Here is a 21,676-nt window from a genome sequence, read left to right as displayed (position 1 = left end):
TACTTTCGCAAGTGGCTTCCAGATAAAACCCCGATTGATCGCTGCCTCGAACTAGCGGCTGGGAAGGAATCGAGGAAAACACTTTGACCCCATCAGGAAAGAGGATGTGATCGAGATGGAAGAGGTTACACAGCGCTTTTCCAGGCCTTATTTCGGGCCGATAAAGGACAGAGCGGCACACAAAAGTTGACTCCACGGAGCACTGACGTAAACAGTCTTGACGGCCATTCACCTGGAAGTAAAGTAAAATTAATGGGTTCACGGTAGAGGTTTACTATAGAGGTTGAAAGTATATAAATTTCCCTCCCCCTCCCCGTAATGCGGGGCCTGCAGAGAAAAAAGAACGTAGAGGTAAAAAATCCAAGATTGTAGTTAATGCATCTGTAGAAAGTAAAATAGCAATTATCCAATTACGAATTGGAAACCACGTGATGTTTCGTGACAAAACTGCTCCGGCAATATTCTCCAAATGATGCTCTCAACACCACTTCCCCTACATAAATGAACTAATTGCGACTAAATTACCACACCGGGACCGGAGTGATTATTTCTGTCTATTTAAAATAAAAACCTTCAGATAATTCTTTAAATGCAAAATAAATTCTTACTGTGGGTGCGCCCTTGTCTAAGTACAGTGAACAAGAACTCTTTGAAGGTTTAACTAGACTGTTATTGTACACATGCTTTATTCAAAAACGAGTTGGAATTCTATATTTTTCGTGCAGTAGAATGCTCTTGATTATCCAGCCTATGAATTCTTGTCTAACCGGCTCTAGTTCAGTTCGGATAAGCGTTGCTTAAATAGGCTTTTTTTTTTTTTTTTTTAATCTTTCCTTCCCCTACTTCTGTTCACATCCACCTGGAAATAGTACTATTACTTAAAAACCCGCTTTTTATTGCGAAATATCCTTCGTGTAAAGAACAAAAATGGCCGCTCAAGTGGCTTACACTTAAACCTGTTTTGTTCATCCCAAAATTCTTGAGAGAGCGAGTGTTGTTAAAAATAAATAATTCATCGCCCGGTATAAAACTACTGTCCCGCTTATTGTGGGCTGAATTGGCTTGAAAAAGTAATGTAAAAATAAATTTTAAAAATACGTGAAATAGAAGAAAAAAAAAAGGCTTAACCCATCCACGGTACGAGTGCACTATAAGTTTGCAAATAACCTTTCATGAGTGGAAGCAACATAAAAAAGAAAAAAAAACTGAAGGGTGTTCCGTTTATACTAATGGAGAAATACTTTTGCGGTCTATGATAGTGGAATGTTCACATTATGAGCTGCGTAACACTGAAGATAATTAACAGATAAATTTCTGCATTACGCTTACACTTATGAGTTTAATAATGCAATATTTAAGTTAAAGCATTAAAACTGATTTAATTTTAAACCTTTGCTCTGTGTTTGCAATGGTGGTGCGGGTATAATGTTGTGGGAGGAAAATTAAATGCAACATTTGAAACTTTAGCGTAATTTGGAACGTAGTGGATGCTTTGCAGTTTTTCTAATAAAATTTTCTATTTTAAGGATTTTAAGATATGTAAAGATGTTCGATATTTGAAAAGTTCCAAACTTTTTTTCAAAATACTTCGACATTTGGAACGCGAAGTTAGCCAGTCTCATATGGACGTAGCATGTTTTTTTCTCCCGTAAACTCGGGTTTTTCATCCCGCGTACAGACAAATTGGCCTTCAGAACATACGCAATTTACAGACAAAAAAAAATGCTGTTGGTGGTGATGGGAGGTAGATGGCGGTTTACAGGAAAATCTTCCATGGGTGGGTTTCGCATAAAAACTGAGGGAGCTAATGGAAGTAAATATTCCAAGAAACTGATTATTTGTACTTGATGTCTTAAAACAATCTCGTATTACATCCAATGATTAACTATTTTTATATCTGAAACCTTTGTTATATGTGTAACTTAGGCTTAACATATCCAACATCACTCTTTCATTTAAGATGCACTCCTAAAATGAAAGTGTTGATTTCCTTATAATATGCGTGTTTTTTTTTTAATTCTAAAAACTGACATCAAGGAGTAGCATAAACATAACTGATATACTGAAATTATATAATCAATTCCTCATACAAACGATAGGTTATAAAATGTAGGGTATAGGTTGCCAACCTTTTTCTGGCCACCGCCCACTTTGCAAGACATAAATTTTGTAACGCCCCCCATTATAATAGTTTGAATAAAACCATATTTCAAATACTCAATGTCGACATTATTCAAATTCAAAACCATATTTCAAATACTCAATGTTGACAGTATTCAAATACTGTCGACATTTCTTCTTATATTTAGACATAATGAAGTAATAAAATTTGCAAAAATATTCACAAAATAAAAGATTTAATTTACACTTTCTATGACTCCACTTATTTATCACACTTTCGACTGACGATTGTTGGCAAAGCACACAAAAAATAATGAAACTTATTCCTAAACCACTGGTATTTATAGATTTGAAATCTAGCCCGAATCGACTTGCATGCATTGACTTGTTTGCGATACCATCGTACTCGTGCTTTGAACAAGTCACTGCAAGCACCCATATTCCTGTCAAAACATGCTGAATTGAGTGAATTACCTACGTAATAGTTGACCGACATACTACTAGTTAAGACTCGTCTGCTGCTTGGATAGACTAAAGCCTGTATGGCACGATCAATTTTTACAATAGCAAAAAATGAATAAATTTTTTAAGTATATAAAAAATAGAAGTTAAAATATCCTGTATGACACGTTCAATTTTTTATTTTGCACGCAAGCGCATTTTGTTCGTCCGACCACGACATTGTCCGAATAATGATAAATAATAATTAATAAATAAAATAATTACACAAGATATAAACAACAAACCTACAAAACATAACCACAGAAAACAGTATAATAAGTTTCGAATAATATTTGCTTTGTTTTTTCCCTCTAGTTAGCAATATAAGTTAGTACTAACTAGGCTAACTAAAATTTACGATTTTATTTCTTTCTTGTCATTATTATTTTTACTCGTAATATTAAATTATATAAAATTGGGTTTATTTTTGTACAAATCAATTAGAAAAGTGGTTTTATATATTTTATATATATTTTGACATGAAATATAACGAATATATTTGCTACTGTAAACATAACCTATTATACACATATATATACATGCTCTATTTTCTCACTGACATAGAAAATTATTATCTATTTCTATCTGACATGGTAAATTTTCAAATGATTAAATAATTGAAATAGAAAATTGATAAAAAAATTGATCGTGTAAGACGGGCATAAGATGAATTAAAATGCAATATTTAAATTTTAAATGATTATCTAATCGCAAAATCACGAAAATAATTAATTTTTAAATATATATTATTAATTTCTTCTATAAAGAGCCACCGACCCCTAGACTGCCCCCAAATACTTCTGATCCCACTATAGCCCCCCTGGAAGGCTTCAGCGCCCACTTTGGAAATCTATGACGTAGAGCAAATGAGTACTGTTTATAGAGATCAGAGGGACTTAGAGTTCTTTTGAATGGCTGGATGGAAGTTGTAGTCCTTTAGCACCAGTTGGATTTACTATGGATTTACGGCCGAAGTAACTAAGGTTATGAAGCCATTATGTCTAGAAATTGTGTCGGTTCTTCTGACTGGGTTGCTCTTAAGAACAGAAACCCCTTCCGCATTTAACTTAATGAAAAAGATAAAAATAAATGGAAATCTTGTTTGGTTTTCTCGTGGACTGAAGGGGATGAGCAGTTGCTGTTCTTTTGAGTTTACAAGGAGAAATTTGAACGTCGATATATGGAAGTCCATTCAAATTTGGCTCATTGATGGAACAATTATATAGTTGAGTCTAGTGAGAACTTCTCTCTTCCATCATCTATGTGGATGATGATGATGAGACCGAATGAACTCTTTCTACTTCTGTCTGCCCATGGAGAGTCCAAACAATTCTGTCCAGTTTGGTGTCGCTTGTTGCGATTTGGTTTTCAGGTCCTCTTTTATTTTGTTTATCCATCTAATTCTGGGCCTCCCTTTGGACCGGTATGTTTTGAACTAAACTGGCAAAGTGTCAAAAGAAATAATGCAAAGTCTTTTATTCGGCGTTGTACTCGTGATCTCAAAGTCACGTTTTTAAACGAAACTCCCATCATACGAATGCACTTCGACCTTCAATGGAAGTGAATGAAGACTGTAATATGAAAGTCAGACTCTACATTTAAGATCAGAAGATGTGCAGTCATGGCTCACATGCTCATGGTAACATTGTGCAGACCATCTCCTTTGAAACCACCTTACTTAACATTCAGCAAAGTGAATATGAAGCACTAAAAAGGTGAATCAGGCATCTGACCAGAAAGAGCGTCAAGTAAGCCAGTGAGTGACGACATCCATTTAGACTGCTGAAAGTACGAAAGTCAAAATGAATAGATGAAGCAAACGTACCCCAATGTTTCTCCTGAGGGTGCCAAAAGTGTTAGTTTCAATGTCCTCCATATAAAACGTCACATCCATTAGTCTTCAAAAAGAAAATTCATCGTAAACATGCGTTCTCGTTTCTGAGATGAAAAAGTGACCTCAACAGCTAATCAGCTTTTGTTCTGACCCATTCCTATAACTCATGTCAATAAGCACGGACGACGTCACCCTCAATTTTCCATGCTTCTGCATTTTCTTTCGAAAATGTAAAAGTTGCCTTTCCTGCGAGATCTGAACTGGCGTCACTTCTATTTACTTCATCGACGTTCCACATAATGGAAAAAAGGGACAACTGAAATCTTCACTATTTTTTCGACGACGCTTTTTTCCTGTTGTGATCAAAGTCTACTTCTCACCAGCTGGTGCTCAGTCTGTATTGACACTGCATGATATGCTAGCGTCGGCTACACCTGCATTAAAGATGGAAAATAAAAATTTCATCAGAAACAATAAGGAAAAAAATTCAGTCGCTGGACAACTTTTCTTCAGAAAACTCTATGATGCGTGACAGTCAGAAAAAAAAATATATTCGACAGAAAAAAAAAAAATAATAATTGAATTTAAGACCCTAGTAATGCCGGATGACTTAGTTTATAAATAAAAATACGAATTCGGAAAACATTCCATGAGTGATTTTATAAATAGAGGGCGCTAATTTCTTTTCCAAGCAAAAAGAAAACTGCGCATTACATCATAACATCGGATGGTTCACCTCGATGGCTATTAGGGAACTGGAAACATTAAGGAAGCGGAACTACTTGCGCAGGTTAGAAGTTATTGAAGTTTTCACAGAAAACTCAGTTAATGAAAGGCAGAGAACAAGGAGTTGGAACGGGGAATACCAGTTTGATATCATCCATGTTACGCGCAATTTCTGAGGCAGTTTAAGCCAGCAGATGAACATCTGCTTCTGTACACCCAGATAATGGTGCCGTTAATTCTCCAGCAAGCGGAAGTTCGGATCCGGAAATACTGTGGACTTCCCACGGCGTTCTCATTTTCCAACTTTCTGTACTTAGGTAATAGGAAACTCACTTACCGCAATCTGCTTGTCAGGATAGTAATTGGCCTGAACAAAATGCGTGACAGCAGCTTGAGGTACTCCAGTAGACACGTAACTGTAATGTTTAGGTCCCGGACACACCTGGTCGGCTGCAATAAAAAAAAAACATTTTCGTATTAAGGCACGGAATTTTCAAAAATATTCAACTGTTCTCTTTCGAAGAGCAATCTTGGCAAGCAATTTAAGACGCGCCGGCCAGAATAAATATAATTTGAAGTTCGCGGTTGCTTAATTTTTTTTTATAGCATATCTATACATCCTCTGTCCAAAAAGAAACCGAACTTTTCGAAAATAGAAGAACTAGTGGCGCCACTTGTTGTATCTTTTTGTTGTCGAAAGCGGCAACCTTCATTAGTGTTGTGTCAACTGTTTATGACATTTGTTTCATTAGAAGCCGAGTTATAGTGCCAAGAGGGACAGTGAGTTTTGACGAACGGTGGGTCCTCACGATATTCATGCCGTACGCGAGGAATTCTCGCTATCAATCGCTTCAAAACTTCGAGATAAAACTCACCATTAACCGTTTGGCCAGGCGGAACGAATTCTTTGAGGATAATGTCCTTGGAATCGTACAAATCAGTATTGTCTTTACTTTTGACTTCTCCAAGCGACTTTTTTCGGATGCCCCTCTTCTGGTGGTCTCCACTCAGCACTCTGTTTCGGGCTCATACTCAAAACACCACGTTTCGTCACCAGTAACGATCGTTTCAAGGAAATTTGAGTCCTTACCAGCGGTTTTAACGAGGTCCTTGCAGTGTTCAATTCGATACATTTTTTGGTCGTCGGTCAACTTGTGAGGAACAAATCGCGAATTCAATTTACGAAGGCCCAAACTCTCGGTCAAAATGTTGTGCACAGTTGATTTTGAAATCCCGAATTCATCTTCAATCAATCTCACGGACGATTCCGGGTTTTCTTTGATGAAATCACGCACTTTTTGGATGTTAACTTCGCTCAGTCCAGTTTTAGGACGGCCCGGCTTTTCATCGTCCTCAAGCGTCTCATGACCACTTTGAAATCGCTTAAAACTCGTAAACTTGAGAACGGGATAAGCATTCATCACCGTATGCTTTTTGAAGCATTTGATGAGTTCGGTAAAACTTTTATCAAGTTTATCACAAAAGTCAATCGCAGCTCTCTGTTTTGAAACTCATTTTCCGACCGTTCGTCAAAACACACTGTCACTCTTGGCACTATAACTCGGCTTCTAATGAAACTAATGTCATAAACAGTTGACACAACACTAATGAAGGTTGTCGCTTTCGACCACAAAAAGATACAAAAGATGGAGTTATTTGTTTCTTCTATTTTCGATTTCAGTTTCTTTTTGGACAGAGGATATAATTACTATCTGAACATCAGATCTTGAGCAGATAAACTATTTCGTGAAAAATATAAAAAACGTAATTTGCATTCTCTATAATTAGATTCAATAACCAAACTAGAAATAAGACTATTAAAAGATTTACGTCAGTAAACTGAACTCCCATGTGGATTTAATGTTATCTTAAATTAATTTTTTTAGACGAACTTAAAATACCCGAATTACAATAAGTGATCCTGCAATGTGGATATTTTTGACCATATTTCTTCCCCTGAATAGAAAACTGTTCGAGATTTATGGACATTAAAATTTTATTGGACTCTCAAGCGCAAAGAATTCTTCGAATGTCACCATTTTTCTTGAACCTTAACAGCTAAGATTTCTTCAGTTTAAAAGCGGTGTCAAAGTTTACGTAATCCCAGTTTAAAACGCAAACTGTATGCCAATATAAGGAGCTGAACGCATACGGAGTTTAGTGGGTGGCCGTTTGGACACGGATCATGTCGTAGAAATAGCTGAAATGCTTATACGAAAAACAGGTTTTAACAAAGATTTCTGAGGAGAGGTGTCGGGAGAAAAGACTAAAGAAAATTCACTAATGAAAAAAAAAAATAATAATAATAAAATAATGGTTTTTGAGGAAGCTTCTTAAAATATTAATTTAAATATTAATGTTTAAATAAAAAAAATAACTTACGCCTCACACAGGAATTTTCGAAATAATCAACTCCTTGAGCGTCTACCAGATGAATGTTAGCACCTGGAGATCTCCGATCAAATTCGCTAAGATGGCACTCTAGAGTGAGGTAGTTGAACTCCGACGAACGACACACAAAGCGGATTTCATTGAGACACGAAGCCAGACAAGCCTCCCTGTTAGAAGTGAAGATGATGGCGTTGTCCAGGCCACGAAGTAACTTGTTGGGAACCCTCTCAAAGGAGAAATATCGGTCACAGACGTTGTCTGGAAAGAATCGATTAAAAATGTTTCAGTACATTCAGATTAGTTTTTTTTTAAATCTGTTTAGGGAAGAACAAAATACTTTGGATTCCTTTTGCTGCGTTTATCTCGTAACTCTTGGGAAATTTAAAGATATAGTAAACGCTGTAATCATAGCAGAACTAAATACAGGTAACCCTTGTATATTTGGATATAACGCGGTCTACAAATTGTAGTAATCCTTTATCTTTTCATATATTTATCACGTTGGAAATTAAAAATCAATTTTATCTTCGTTAAATTTGTGTCTGCTCGTATCCCACATGTAATTATAAGTAGCGAATTTATATTAGGGGAAATTCCCTTTAGCACGCATGTACCTCAATTGTTTACTGTATAAAGTGTTTATTGTTGAAAGTTGTCTTCGTTTCTGCCAAGAAAGTGCATTAAAAATCCTAAGTGTGTTCATCTCAAACTGAGCACTTTATGTTCTGATGAGTTACATACAATTTGTAAAGCGTTTTTATGTAAAAAAAATTATTTTTATAGCAATGGCCACTTAGAGGGCTTTTGCGATATGGTTGGAAACAAAATGAGTGAATTAATGGATGGGGAAAGAGATTTAAATGAGGAGGAACTGGTACACGACGTCGAACCCAATGGCGAGTAAAGTTCCGATTGTGTGATGAATCGTTAAAGAAATTAGCAGAAGGATTGGACTTAGCAAGAAAGTTAGGAAGTTATTTTACAGATAATGATCCCTCAATGGAGCTCTCCGGAAAATTCACGAGACAATTGGATATTTGTTTAGCTTCATATTATGAACTTAATAAAAAATTGCAGCATAGCGGGAAGCAAAGTCTTATTACTGACTTCTTGAAAACTAAACCAGCCGAAGTATGCAATGAGAATTATACAAATGATGTCCAACAGATTTCAAGTGATGACGACGTCCGGCCACTCGTAAATAAAGAACATCTACGAAATGTTAGTTTTGAAGAGAGTGATGACGATTAAAATATGCACTTTATTTTATTTTTCATAAAACATTTATGTATTATGGGCAATGAAGTTTATATACAAATTGTACTGTGTATTTGTACAAGTTTGTACTATGTATTTGTTTCATAGTTTATATGTTTTCTTAACTTACATAAATTATCTAAATTAAATAAAAATGTATTTTTTATTGGACATATGGCATTGTTGTTTATATAATTAAAAAAAAAAAACGATTTCGGGACCTAACCCTACTTTTTCTATGTGAACCGAGTCTCGCATAGCGTGATTTATATAACGCGGCATTTCTATGGAACCTCACATCCACGTTATACGAGGGTTACCTGTACTTGTTTACTGTTTTACAGGAAAAATAGCTAATCATGTGACCAATTAGAAGTTATTAAAGGGCATTTTTAGAAATGTTTTTGAGAGGCCAGCATATATCAAACATGGGATCTGTCATCCCCAAGCGTTAACTCCTTCCACTGCACGATATACGTTCGCGATGGTTTTGTACTGTGTTGTTTTGTAGTATATTACTGCTAATAAATGTACTGCTCCGTCTGTGCAAAGATAATAATACCGAATATGCAAGAAAGTTGCTTACTAGTACTTGCTATGGCATAATTGCTTACCTGTAAGACTTGTTACTTCAGCTGTACATAAAACGCCATGTCTGTGAAACCAGTTTACACTAATTAGAATGATCATGTAATGTGACAGGTAGTGTCACGACTCCTGCATAAAAGCTGGGATATTTCATTCATATTTGTTCATAACTGGTGTTGATAAGAATCTCTCGCCGAGACCTCAAAAAAAAGGAGTGAGATGTTGTGCATGTCAAACAACCCAAAGATAACAAAAGGTCAACAGTAACCTATAAGAGCTTGCAAGGTAAACAAATGTATTCATTTTTTGTAAATGCCACGTAACGAAAAGTAAATTGTGCCCATAATACAGGTTGCTAATTAAAGTAATTACCACAAGGTTTTTATATATTGGTTATATTTTGAATAATCACTTATGGCTGTCACCTACCGGAGCGGATATGCACTTTGGTAAAGTAGTAAGTGTCCAGTCCTTGTTTAGGCTTAGCATTAGGCCTAACCGATTGGGTTTCGTTCTGGAGGAGGCAAGTGGTCTCCGGTACGGATCCCTGAGGTTTAATGGAGTAAGTGAAAGAAGCAGCGACACAGTTCACTTCTTCTCTGCACCACCGATGGCATTCGTGAAGCGATACGTTTCGGATTGTGTAGTAAGTGGTTCCAGCATAGCTCAAGTCTGTTGTCTTCACAAAAGTAATTCTAGCTGCAAGAAGAAACAAGCTTGTTAGATTTGCATGGCATTTGAATACAACTAAGTTTTCATTCCCTAAATAAATTACGAAAGAACGTTAATTAAGTTGAAGAATGTTTATCTAAGTATTTAGTATATGATTCTACAACGATCTACGCATAAACTGCTTGTAGTTTATTTGTTCAACACTTGAACTATTCGTTCAGGGCGAAACTTGGTCTATTTGTTAATGTAGTAGCTAACTCATAGGCTATTTTGTAGAGCTCTAAACGCTCCCCTAGATTCTGCACTTTATACTGATGAAAATGTCTCATAAAAGTAATTACTGATGACAATTTGCATAGAAATTTCATTGAAAGAAGTGGGGTTTGTCGAGCTAGGACAAAATTCTGCTCACTTATATCGGAACAACGAGTCTACGCTTTGTACCTTAAACACTTGCATTACTGGAAAACTGATGATGCGTTTAAATATGGGCTCCTAATTGTGGCCCAAATTTTTTAGGCGTAAAAATCCAATAGAAAATGACTGCGTATATATTAGAATATGTATGAAACGCCATATTGGAGTTATCCTGTAGTGCTGTCCACTTAAGATCACAGCAAATGCCTTTGCAAAGAATTATAATCCGTCCGTTATTTGTAGGGGTGGGGGGAATAATTCATATTACCACATACTTCGGTGACATTCGTATATTGTTTTATTGCAGCGTAATGTTCCTTTTAAATCCCGCTACTGAAGTGCCTTATGTGATATTAATCAACCATAATGCCCTTTGTTGACGCGTTAATCTTTGAACTTTGTACGATTCCGTAAGAGAACTGAACTCTTAAGGTCCCGACGCTGTATAATGCCTCTTGAAAAAACACACACTTTCTTTAAAATTTACTCCATCAGTGTCAAGATAGTAATCTTCTCTTTCTTCCGTGTTTTACCTTTAATAGCTTCCTGCTGAATCAGGACCCATCTATTCAGGTGTGAAACAAAGGCCCTGTCCATTAGCCTTTCTTATAAAAGAGACACTTCAATAGCCTCTTCGTTTGTTTTCTGTGTCGCAATTGGTGCCTGGGTTTTTATTCTTGACTGGTTGTTCCTGTTTGTTTGCTCGAACGTGTGTTTGTACTCTGTAAACCAAAAGGTCTGAAATAAGATTCTCTCCACAACTTGTTTTTAGTAACGGTCGATCAGGGTTAGTTGGAAACCACGGGAAAATATGAAATATTCTTCCTGATATCGTAATGAAGTCGAGTTTTATTCGGGCCTTTATTTTGTAACCGATGTTTTAATAGTTTTTAAAATAATGCAGTAGAAAAAAAATATTAATGAATTTTTTTTAATTCTTTCGGGATTTAAATGCCAGCAGAGGTCGCCGTTATCTGATTTTGTGGAAATCTAGTAAGTTTTTCTAACAGTGGCACATTTCCAATCTGTAAAGAAATACGTTTATTGTGGTACTAATAAATAAAATGAAATTAAAATAATTGATATGAATAAAAATTATAATAAACAATCTTATTTGAGAGGGATTTTTTATTATTTGTGAAAAACCGATAGTATTTAATTGCAAAGTTATTATAAATGTTCTTTAGTCATTCAATGCAAAATTGGTCCTGCAATGCCAAGCTTCGGAAAACCAATTTTTTTTTCTAGCAGTCGCAGTTAGTTTGCCTTAAGATGGCGTCCCAGACTGCAAACGTAAAGGAAAATAAACGCAGATTCAACGAAATTTCAATATGCTATTATTATTACGCGACACCTCCATGGAGTCCAAGAACTGATCTCGGAATGGCACACCACTTCTTACAATCCATCACTCCACTACTTAATTTTCCATCTACACACGACGCTATCTACATTCCACCCACCAATTTTTTTCTGTAAACTACGTGCGTTCTTTAGCCGGTCTGTATGTATATGGGTTGAAAAACCAGAGTTCCAGCGAGAAAAGACCTTGCTATCTACGTAACAAAATAGGCTAAACAGTGCTAAGCTGAAAGAAAGACTTTTTATTTGAATTGTTTTATTATTACATATGCCCAAAGCATACGGAATAACTGTGAAGAATTTTTGGCATTACAACATAGCCAAACATTATAGGAATTAGACTTGGTTAACTAAGAACGATATTGTTATAGGGATAGAAAGTATGGGATATAAGGAATACAGCAGGCAGCATTTTGGACCACAAGATTGGACCAAAGCAATAGTTATTCCCATCTACAAAAAATGACACAAATCTGATTACAATTATCGTGGAATCAGCTTACTTTGTACCTGTTATAAAGTATATGCAAAATCTTAGCATATAAACTTAAACGTATAGTAGACCCAAAATTAATAGAAGAACAAAATGGATTCAGAAAAGGCAGGTCTTGCATAGACTCTGTATTTACGTTAAAATTATTAATTGAAAAACACGGAGTAATCTATAAAAGCTATGTGTGTTTCTATGTTCATTTCTCTGTGTTTTTCAATTAATAATTTAACGTAAATGCAGAGTCTATGCAAGACCTGCTTTTCTGAATCCATTTCTTCCAAAGCACTTGATAAAATTATCAGAGAAAAACTATAGGAAATCCTAGAAGAATATGAAATATCAAACCAACTCAGAACCTTATATGATATATATCAACATAATAAAATATCTGGGAAGTACAATAATTCAACATCAAGCTGGAAACCAATAAATCGAGGAGTACGTCAGGGTTGCCCTCTCTCACCAATTTTATTTAATATATACATAGATAAAATCATAAAATAATGGAAGATAACTAATGAAGGAGGATTCAAGACACCAGATTAGCTACTCTTCTTTTTGCTGATAACCAAATAATCCTTTGAAATAATGAAGATGAACTACAAAAATCACTACGCAGTCTAAATAATCTGATAAAAACATATGGTATGGAAATATCAACCGACAAAACAAAAGTCTTGGCCTTCAAAGGTGCTAATCCAATAAGAAGCAAAATAGTAATAAACAACAAAATAATAGAGCAAGTAAATACATTCAAATATTTAGGTTGCACAATGTCATATGAAAATGAAGTTGATATAAAACCAAAGATATCAAACTTTTTAAAAGTAACAGGCATTATAAATAACATTTTTAAACCCAATTATGTACAAAAACACACACGAATAAGAATCTACAATACAGTACCTAAACCAACCTTACTTTATGGCAGCGAGATATGGACAATAAAAAAAGTAGATGAAAGAAGAATTGAATCATCCGAAATGAAATTTCTGCGGAGAACTGAAGGAGTCACAATAATGGACAAAATGAAAAGCAGCGAAATCAGAAAAAAACTTGGAATTACAACCTCCCTAAATGAAACTGTTATTTGCTATAGAGAAAAATGGAAAGAACACGTACGAAGAATGAATTGAAGCAGAATACCTAAACAAATTCTAAATTACCACTCGACCAAAGGTACTCGATGCAGAGGAAGACCCTTAAAAAGATGGAATTGAGTCCGGAACAGGCCACTTGGCCTATAAGCCTGGAAAGGAAGAAGAAGTATGGGATATAAGGAATACAGTATTTTCAGGCAGGACAGAATGGGGGGAGTTGCTAATGATAAAGTGTTGAAGACAAAAAGGGTAGAATTGCCTCTAGGTGAGAGGTATGTAGAGGGCAGTTCATTTGAGGCTGTTTGGTGTGAGATAGAGATTAACATTGCTGTTATAATCTACGGTGTACAAGGGGGAATGTAGATGGTATGCATTGGCAAATTAGCATGATGAGTGAAGGTCAAGATTATTCTGGGGATTTTAATTATGGGGACAGATTTGGAGAAGGAATGGTCGCAAGGAAGGAAGGAAATGGAGTTTATACAGTTAAGAGAACTACCTGAGACAGCATGTAATGAAAGGGACGAGAGGTTCGAGAGTGTTGTTCTGGTCATAGCATTGGGAAACATATCAATAACCAATTTAGTTACAATGTCTCCACTTGGGAAAAGCGATTATGTGTTCTTGACCTGGGAGATTGTAAGATGTGCTGAATATTCTGCTAAAAAGGGGTATATGAGGAATTACAATGCTGGTGATTATGAAAAGCTGAGAAGTCAGCTTTCAGCAGTGCTATGGCATGGGAATTTGTAGGGGAGAGATGTTGATGGCTCATGGGAGATTGTCAAAGAGTGTTTAAGGAGAGCAGTGTCAGACTGTATTCCCAGAGCCAGGATGATAAATGAATTAGGACTAATATGGATAGAGTGATATTAAGCAGGGGTTGCGGATAAAGAAAGGGTTATGGGGGAAGTATAAAGAAAAAGATGATCAGCATACCTGTGAGCAGTACAAGGTACAGGTTTGGCCTTTCTTACCTGTGTGGTAAGAAAGGCAAAAGCTAATGAGATGGAGTGGCTGATGAGGCCAAAAGAAATCCTAAGGAGTTCTTTCGCTATGTTGCATGTAAAAAAGAGGAATAACTTTGGAAGGATGACTTTAAGTGCTGATGGTAGGGAAAGTAACTGAACCAAATCAAGTAGTTGAGTTACTGATCATTTTGCAAAAGAGTTCCGTCTTGGTTGTGATATATCACTTACTGATGAAAGTCTAGAGATCGAAGAAATGGAGGTGCTTATTATATTACCGAAGCTTAATACTACTGCTGTTGGCATATCGGGCCATGTGTTATGAGAATGTGCAAGAGAATTAGCACCTCCTCTGACCTGGCTGTTTAATTTCAGCCTCAGTTCTGGTCAAGTTCCAATAGGGTGGAAAGAGGGGGAAATAATTCCACTGCATAAGGGAAACAGCAAACTATAGGCCAATCAGTATATCAAGAGTGGTGGGTAAGGTTTTCAAGCAATTATAAAAATTTGAATTCAGGACTGGGTGCACAGAAACATGGTTTTCTGGGTATATCTTGCCTTAGTAACTTACGGTACTTTCTATAATAGAGTTGGATAAAGGAAATGCTTACTCGGTGATACTGCTGGATTTTGAAAAGGCATTTGACAGGATTCCACATGGAACTCTGTTGCATAAATTGGAGCAAATGGGTATGGACCCGAAGTTTAGTATTAGAGGAGGATGGATTAGAGGATGAGCTGAGTCCAGTAGAAGGCTGGTGACTAGTGGCGTACCTCAGGGCTCAGTACTCAGTTCTCTGTTGTTTAATCTGTATATTAATTAAAACTGGAAATCATTTGATAGGAAATATCCACTTGTTTGCTGATGATGCAAAATTAGGAAGAGCGATAGTCAATTCAGATGATGTAGATATCTTGCAGGATGGCTTAAATAGGCTGCCGGTATGGGCTAAAATAAATGGCTATCAGTTTAATGTGGCTAAGTGTAAGGTGATGCACTTCAGCAGGATGAGATCACACACACTCTATACTATATTAATGGAACTGAAGATGACGAAGTTCGGGACTTGGATTATTGTGGACAGAGACCTTAAATAGTTTACAAGGCATATTGCAACGGTTGTCAAAACATCACATTAAAATACTGTTGTTAACAACACGCTTACAAAAAGGAATATGGAAGTTTTTGTACTACTTTATAAGGCATTAATAAGACCACGTCTGGACTATTGTGCACAGATCTGGTCATTTGGATTCCTTAGTGAGGAAGAAATGGTGGGGAGGATCCAGAGGCGAGTTATAAACATTGTTGCAGATGTGTGGGATGTTTGATACGAGGATAGACTGAAGGTCTGTAGGTTCCAAACATAGCTGATAGACGTAAGAGACGAGATACAACAGAAGCATACAAGTTTTAAAAGGGGTTTTATAGGATTGATACTGATGCCTTTTTTCTGAACATTACAGGAAGGGAGAGAACGAGGGGTCATTAAGAGTGTGGATGACAAGGATGTTAGAACTAGATTTTTTGTTTGGAGGGTGGTGAATGTGTGGAATGCGTTGCCAGAGTTGGTTGTAAATGTTTCGGTCTTTTACTAAATTTAGTGTGTCAATGTAGGGTCACCCGCGATGAGTCTTCTGGAGAAACCGTTATAATAATAATATTCAGCAATTACTAAAATAAAGAGCCAAAAGATTTCAGTTCGGCGATGTTGGATCTAATATCCACTTGACTTATATAATAATACACAGCTCTTCGCAAATTGAAAAGCAGGCACCCATCACGATTATTCTTTGTGGCAATCGTCAAGAATTCATTGATATTTTGGACAGTACATCAGGTCTCCTCAAATATTAAAATCTACCGAATGTTGTAATATTGGAAGTGTTATATAATCTTCAAGATTCTCATGATCGATGTATTATTTTGATTACTTCTTGCAAGCCTAAACCCTCGCAATTAAAAAAAAAAAGTATTTCTGCCACACACGACAATCATCGAGCTGCAGTGATTTAAAAAAACATTAAGCTTTGGAAATGAAGTAACAGAAGGGATTGGAATGGCTTATTTTGTGTCTCCCACAAGAATTGTAGGAATGCCTGGGCACTGGGGCACTTTCCAACGACGTCAGTGGCAAGAGATTCTAGCGATTATCGAATTGGTACCAGTGAGGGCTCGGGGCTTGAAATCGTGGGGGTGCTGCAACTTTCGAAATATACATACACACTGTAAGTACAGTGTATACGTGTTTGGATAAAATATCAAAATTATTGTATAAGATAAATCAACTAACGCATTTTATTCCCTCATAGGGAGTAGGCGAGGCCTTTTAACTCTACCTAGCTTTTGGAGAATGAGTGGGCAGTTCAATCTCCACCGGTAGCCAATCAGAGATAGCTGGCCCATGTCTATCACTAATTATAGCAGCCACCAATGAAGAGGCTGGCAAACAGTGCTGCCATCTCTTGGTAACTAACCCTAATAAGATATGTCACTGTCTGAAATAATGTGGGTACTACGGTCGATTTTCTTGAGTTTACTGGATAAAAAACCCGAGTTTCCGGCCGTTTGCCCGTACCGGAGATCGACTAACTCGGGAGCCGGTCGAAGAAAGGCTTAGAAAAAGTTCCTCTAGTCAGCGACTAGACCTAAACCAAAATTATGGTAAAAATTTAAAAAAAAATTAAATATGAAAACATATTGTTTATTATCGATAAAATTATACAGTTTGGTGTAATTCAAAATTGCTTAAAAATAAAATCCATTCCTTTAATTGTAATTAAAGGAATGGATTTACAATTTTTGGACATAACAATTAAATCCTTTAATTGTAATGTCCAAATATTTAAATAGAGAGAGTAAACACGATAAGCACTACGAACATTCTACTGCTGGCGAAAACTGCATATAAACAACAGTGGAACTGCGCGAAGGACAGTGCCGCATTACGCTAATAGTTCGCATCTCACTATGACGTGCGTATGCTTGCGCGCCTAGCAATATGATACTGTGGTAAACAGTGCTGCTAGCGCCCTCCTAAGTGCTACAAGATGGATTTTTATTATTTTTTATACAAAATAAGAGAATTGTTAGGATTGTTGATGATAAAATTATTACAAGCAAATATAAATAAATTAATAAATATATTTATATATCGAGAAAAATTGGGGGCGCTGCAGTTCTGCAGTGCCAATGTACGAGCCGCCCCTAATTGGTAATCTACATAAGGCGCTTAACTACGAATTTGTTAATGGAGCCAATTCCTTGCTACGACGCTGTCAACCACGCACAAAAAAGATTGGGAATCTATATAGTATCACTAGGAAAGTGAAAAAAATTACGGGAACTTGACTAAGTATTGTGATTTTCTTTTCTTGACTAATTGTATAATAAACTATAACACTTTTTATGAATGTTAGTCAAGTGAGTTTTAATTTATTGTCCTACCAGTTTCATCGATTTTTGCTATCGGCATCTTCAGGGATACAATTGGTAAGCGATATGAAAGTAACAGACTAGGTTTTAACTGACTTCTAATTCATAAAAAATTAGTACTGTGCGTGAGACAATACGCGTGTCGCGGATACATGATTTATTGGTTGAGAGACATGATGTAATTGGCGTGAAAGTTCATTTCTTTGGTGTTTAGTGATCTAATTAAAGTTTTCCAAATCTCCAGAAGGATTACCTTGATTGTTATTTAGGTTGTAGTCGCCCGTTCAACAGGCTGCTATAGTCGCCTGTTGAACGGGCGACTATAGCAGCTTCCTTGAAGGTTCTGGAATGGTAGTTTTCTTCTATATAGGGCATATGACTCTTATCCCACTCAATAAGATGGTTAGTAGAAGCAAAGTGGGAAGAAAGGCCTAAAATATCTTGTCTGTTGTTTCAAACATAGCTTATGTGCTCCTTCTGTCTCGTTTCGAAGCTTCTAGAGGTCTGACCAATGTAACTAACACCGCAGGAACAAGGTATATTGTATACTCCAGAGTACTTGTGGAAAGGATGATGGTCTTTCGGTGATCTTAAAAATTTCCGAATAGTGTTGACTGGCTTGAATGTTACTCTAATATTGTGTGGTTTTAGAAGGATAGCCAATTGTTTGGAATTAACAAATGGAATGGTTACGGTGTTGATGTACTGGGTCTCATCACGTTATCTTTGTGGTATATCCGAAAAGAGAATATTTCAGGCCTTTCTTCCCACTTTGCTTCTACCAACCATCTTACTGAGTGGGATAAGAGTCATATGCCCTATACAGAAGAGAACTACCATTCCAGAACCTTCAAGGAGGCTGCTATGGTCGCCCGTTCAACAGGAAACCTAAATAAGAATCAAAGTCTAATCCTACCGGAAATTTGGAAAACTTTAATTCGATCACTAAACACCAAAGAAATGAACTTTCACGCCAATTACATTATGTCTCGTAACAAATAAATCATGTTCCCGCGACAGGCGTATTGTCTGACGCACAGTACTAATTTTGTATGAATTAGAAGTCAGTTAAAACCGAGTCTGTTACCTTCATATCGCTTACCAATTGTATCCCTGAAGATGCCGATAGCAAAAATCGGTGAAACATGTAGGACGATAAATTAAAACTCACTTGACTAACATTCATAAAAAGTGTTAGAGTTTATTTTGACTAAGTATTATTTTACGTAATAAAGTTACCGTAGATTTTTCTGTAACTTTTCGAATTCGCTTTAGAATGATCGCCATGGAAAAGTTTCAATAAAACTTAATTATCCTAGCAAAAGCGGGCGTTTGCTTGTGAATATGATTATAGTGGAGTCCATCTGATTTGTTCACATGGTCAGTTGATTACTTCGAGTGACAATCATCGCATACTCGAGTCGCAAATGTCTGCACGGATGTACCTAATTACGGGATTATCCATTAATCCGAAACACAGGAGAAAAATAGAAAAAAAAAAAAAAGGAAAAGAATGCCGACTAGAGCGACATCACCTCACGTACGCAAGGTGACTCGAGATGACCCTCTCCAACTCCTTGTTTTAAGCAAACATAACGGCTAAACGATAGCTGGAGCAGTCGGGGGCACTTCCGCGTCGAATATCCGGATTTGCAGCTCTCGAACACGTACCCGCACAAAAATGTGAGCACGCACGCGAACACGCAGACGACAGGCGAGCACAAATCCCATCACGTCCATTGCGTCATCGTCCAAATCTTCGTCCGTTGCATGTTCGAGTGCATAGCCGTGAATTATCGTCATGGAGATAATCCGATGGGGGGAAAAGGTCGTTAAGGAGGCTAAACATTTACGGTCACGTCTCTTCACGGGGTTCTGCGACGTGATAAAAATCTTAATTATGCGTACAATGGTCTTCCCATTCTCATGACCTAACGCTAACGAAGCGGCCGCTGTTACCACGCCTTGGTGGCTTTCTTCGGTAGGTTCTCGTCGGCTATCTCATCTACTCCCCCCCCCCTTCCCAACCACTCCACCTTGCAACACAGTGACGCAAAAATCTAATTTTCGTCTGTCGGACGTGCAACGGCCTTTCCATTTTTCGATGAAAACATTTAAAACGAATTCGAGCGCCCTCTAACGACGTTAAGTTATGTATATAATAAAGAATAAATTTTCTGCCGATTAGCATCTGTGCTATTTTAACGAAAAATTTCCATACTTTTCCATTTTTAAATTAAAAACATGGACAAATGGCGTGGCATAAATGATTACTCCTATCCAAGTGAGAATTTATCCTGTGTTGGCACACTTTCGTGTTCCATCAAGTTACTTATACATCACTGCCTACTTCATCTATCCTCCCCATCTCCCAGCTTCTTCGGACGTTTAACGATTTCACAGCGAGGAGGGAAGGTCTTTTTTTTGCTTGAAGTGAAGTAACCACGTCCACATACTCTTTGCGACTAATATGACACTTTACAGAATACGCTTAATATAGTAAGGAATACATTTGATACTGCATATCCTTGAGCAAAGTTGCCAAATGAAATAAGCCATTCATTTATAAACGGAAAATAAATGATACAAAAGAAAAAACCTCCAGGGAAATGGGGAAAGCCAACTGTCGTCTTGAGTTCACTCACATTATACTTACACTAATCACCTCCAAAAAGGTAATCCATTCCAATTGGCACCATCCAGAAAAATGTGACTCTAATCCCTTGCTGAGTACATTCATTGTCACTCTTTCTTCCATAGGGGATATAACACACACACACACACACACACACACACACACACACACACACACACACACACACACACACACACACACACACACACACACACACACACACACACATGCCTGTATGATCCTTTCAGAAGTTTATGGGTCCATCATCACGTTTTGTTTGCTGGCATCTGCAGTCCAAATTCCAGTCTATATTCCACAATACCGATACCTTCAAACACTCCTTTTTACTTTCTCCAATGAATCAGCCTCATGCCAGAAATCAGGAGAGACCAGACCTGCACACAATAGTACAAGTGAGGCTATATCAGGTCCTTGTAAAGAGGCAAGTTGACTTATATTTACATAAAGACTCGTTTTAACACATTGCAATTATCCACCGACTTCTATTTGCAACCTTTGCTATATAAATGGTCTTGAACTTGAGCTTCCTAACTCCAAGATTTCTGGCCTGACTTTGTTCTAGAAAAATTCCGCCATGACATTCGATTGACCTCGTTTATTGACATTGAAGTGACAGCCATTTTCCTTCGCCCACAATTCCTGCTTGTCCACATCATTCTGAAAGTACTGCTAATCACTGGAATTGCTGATTATCTTGTCTATCTTGGCATCATCAGAATAGCTCTATATCACCTGTCAAATCCTTCCCAATATCATTTATCATACGCCGTAGCCCATCACACACACCACTTTTTGATATCGGTCACTCAGCCATTCTCTTATCCACGCTAATACTTTATAATCGAATCCCATATTCTATAATTCATGCAACAGTCTACCATGCTGCATTCTCTCAAAAGTCTTAGCAAAGCTCAGAGTATTTTGGTTTATCCATTCCTCTCGTTTACCTCAGCAGCGTTAGAAAATGCGAGCAAGTTGCTTAAACATGATATTCCCTTAGTAGAGATTCTGCCTATTTTTGTACCAATTTTTCCAAAATCACCAGCCCAGAAAAACTGATAAGTCTATAATTAGATACATCAGTCTTTGCACCACTATTTTGCAATGGATTGCCATACATTCATTTCACTTTAGTGGAATCTCTCTGGGACTGA

The 21,676-nt window shown here is 36.9% G+C and overlaps 1 protein-coding gene across 1 annotated transcript in view; it reads right to left on the bottom strand.

The window, feature by feature from the left end:
• LOC150103730 (uncharacterized) overlaps positions 1-21,676 on the bottom strand; it is a 108,347-nt gene that overhangs the window by 50,355 nt on the left and 36,316 nt on the right. Inside the window, exons 3-6 of the mRNA XM_090397065.1 lie at positions 9,848-10,117; positions 7,565-7,831; positions 5,520-5,632; positions 4-232 (exon numbers count right to left, since the gene is read on the bottom strand). Coding sequence (XP_090253191.1) covers positions 4-232; positions 5,520-5,632; positions 7,565-7,831; positions 9,848-10,117 — 879 coding nt within the window. The remainder of the gene's footprint in view (positions 1-3; positions 233-5,519; positions 5,633-7,564; positions 7,832-9,847; positions 10,118-21,676) is intronic.

Source organism: Typopeltis vanoorti, chromosome 8 (assembly GCF_054136105.1).
Source record: "Typopeltis vanoorti isolate ZY-2024b chromosome 8, IOZ_Tvanoo_1.0, whole genome shotgun sequence".
Classification (NCBI taxonomy): domain Eukaryota; kingdom Metazoa; phylum Arthropoda; class Arachnida; order Uropygi; family Thelyphonidae; genus Typopeltis; species Typopeltis vanoorti.
Note: the sequence above shows the minus strand (reverse complement) of the source record. Positions and strands in the feature narration are given on the sequence as shown.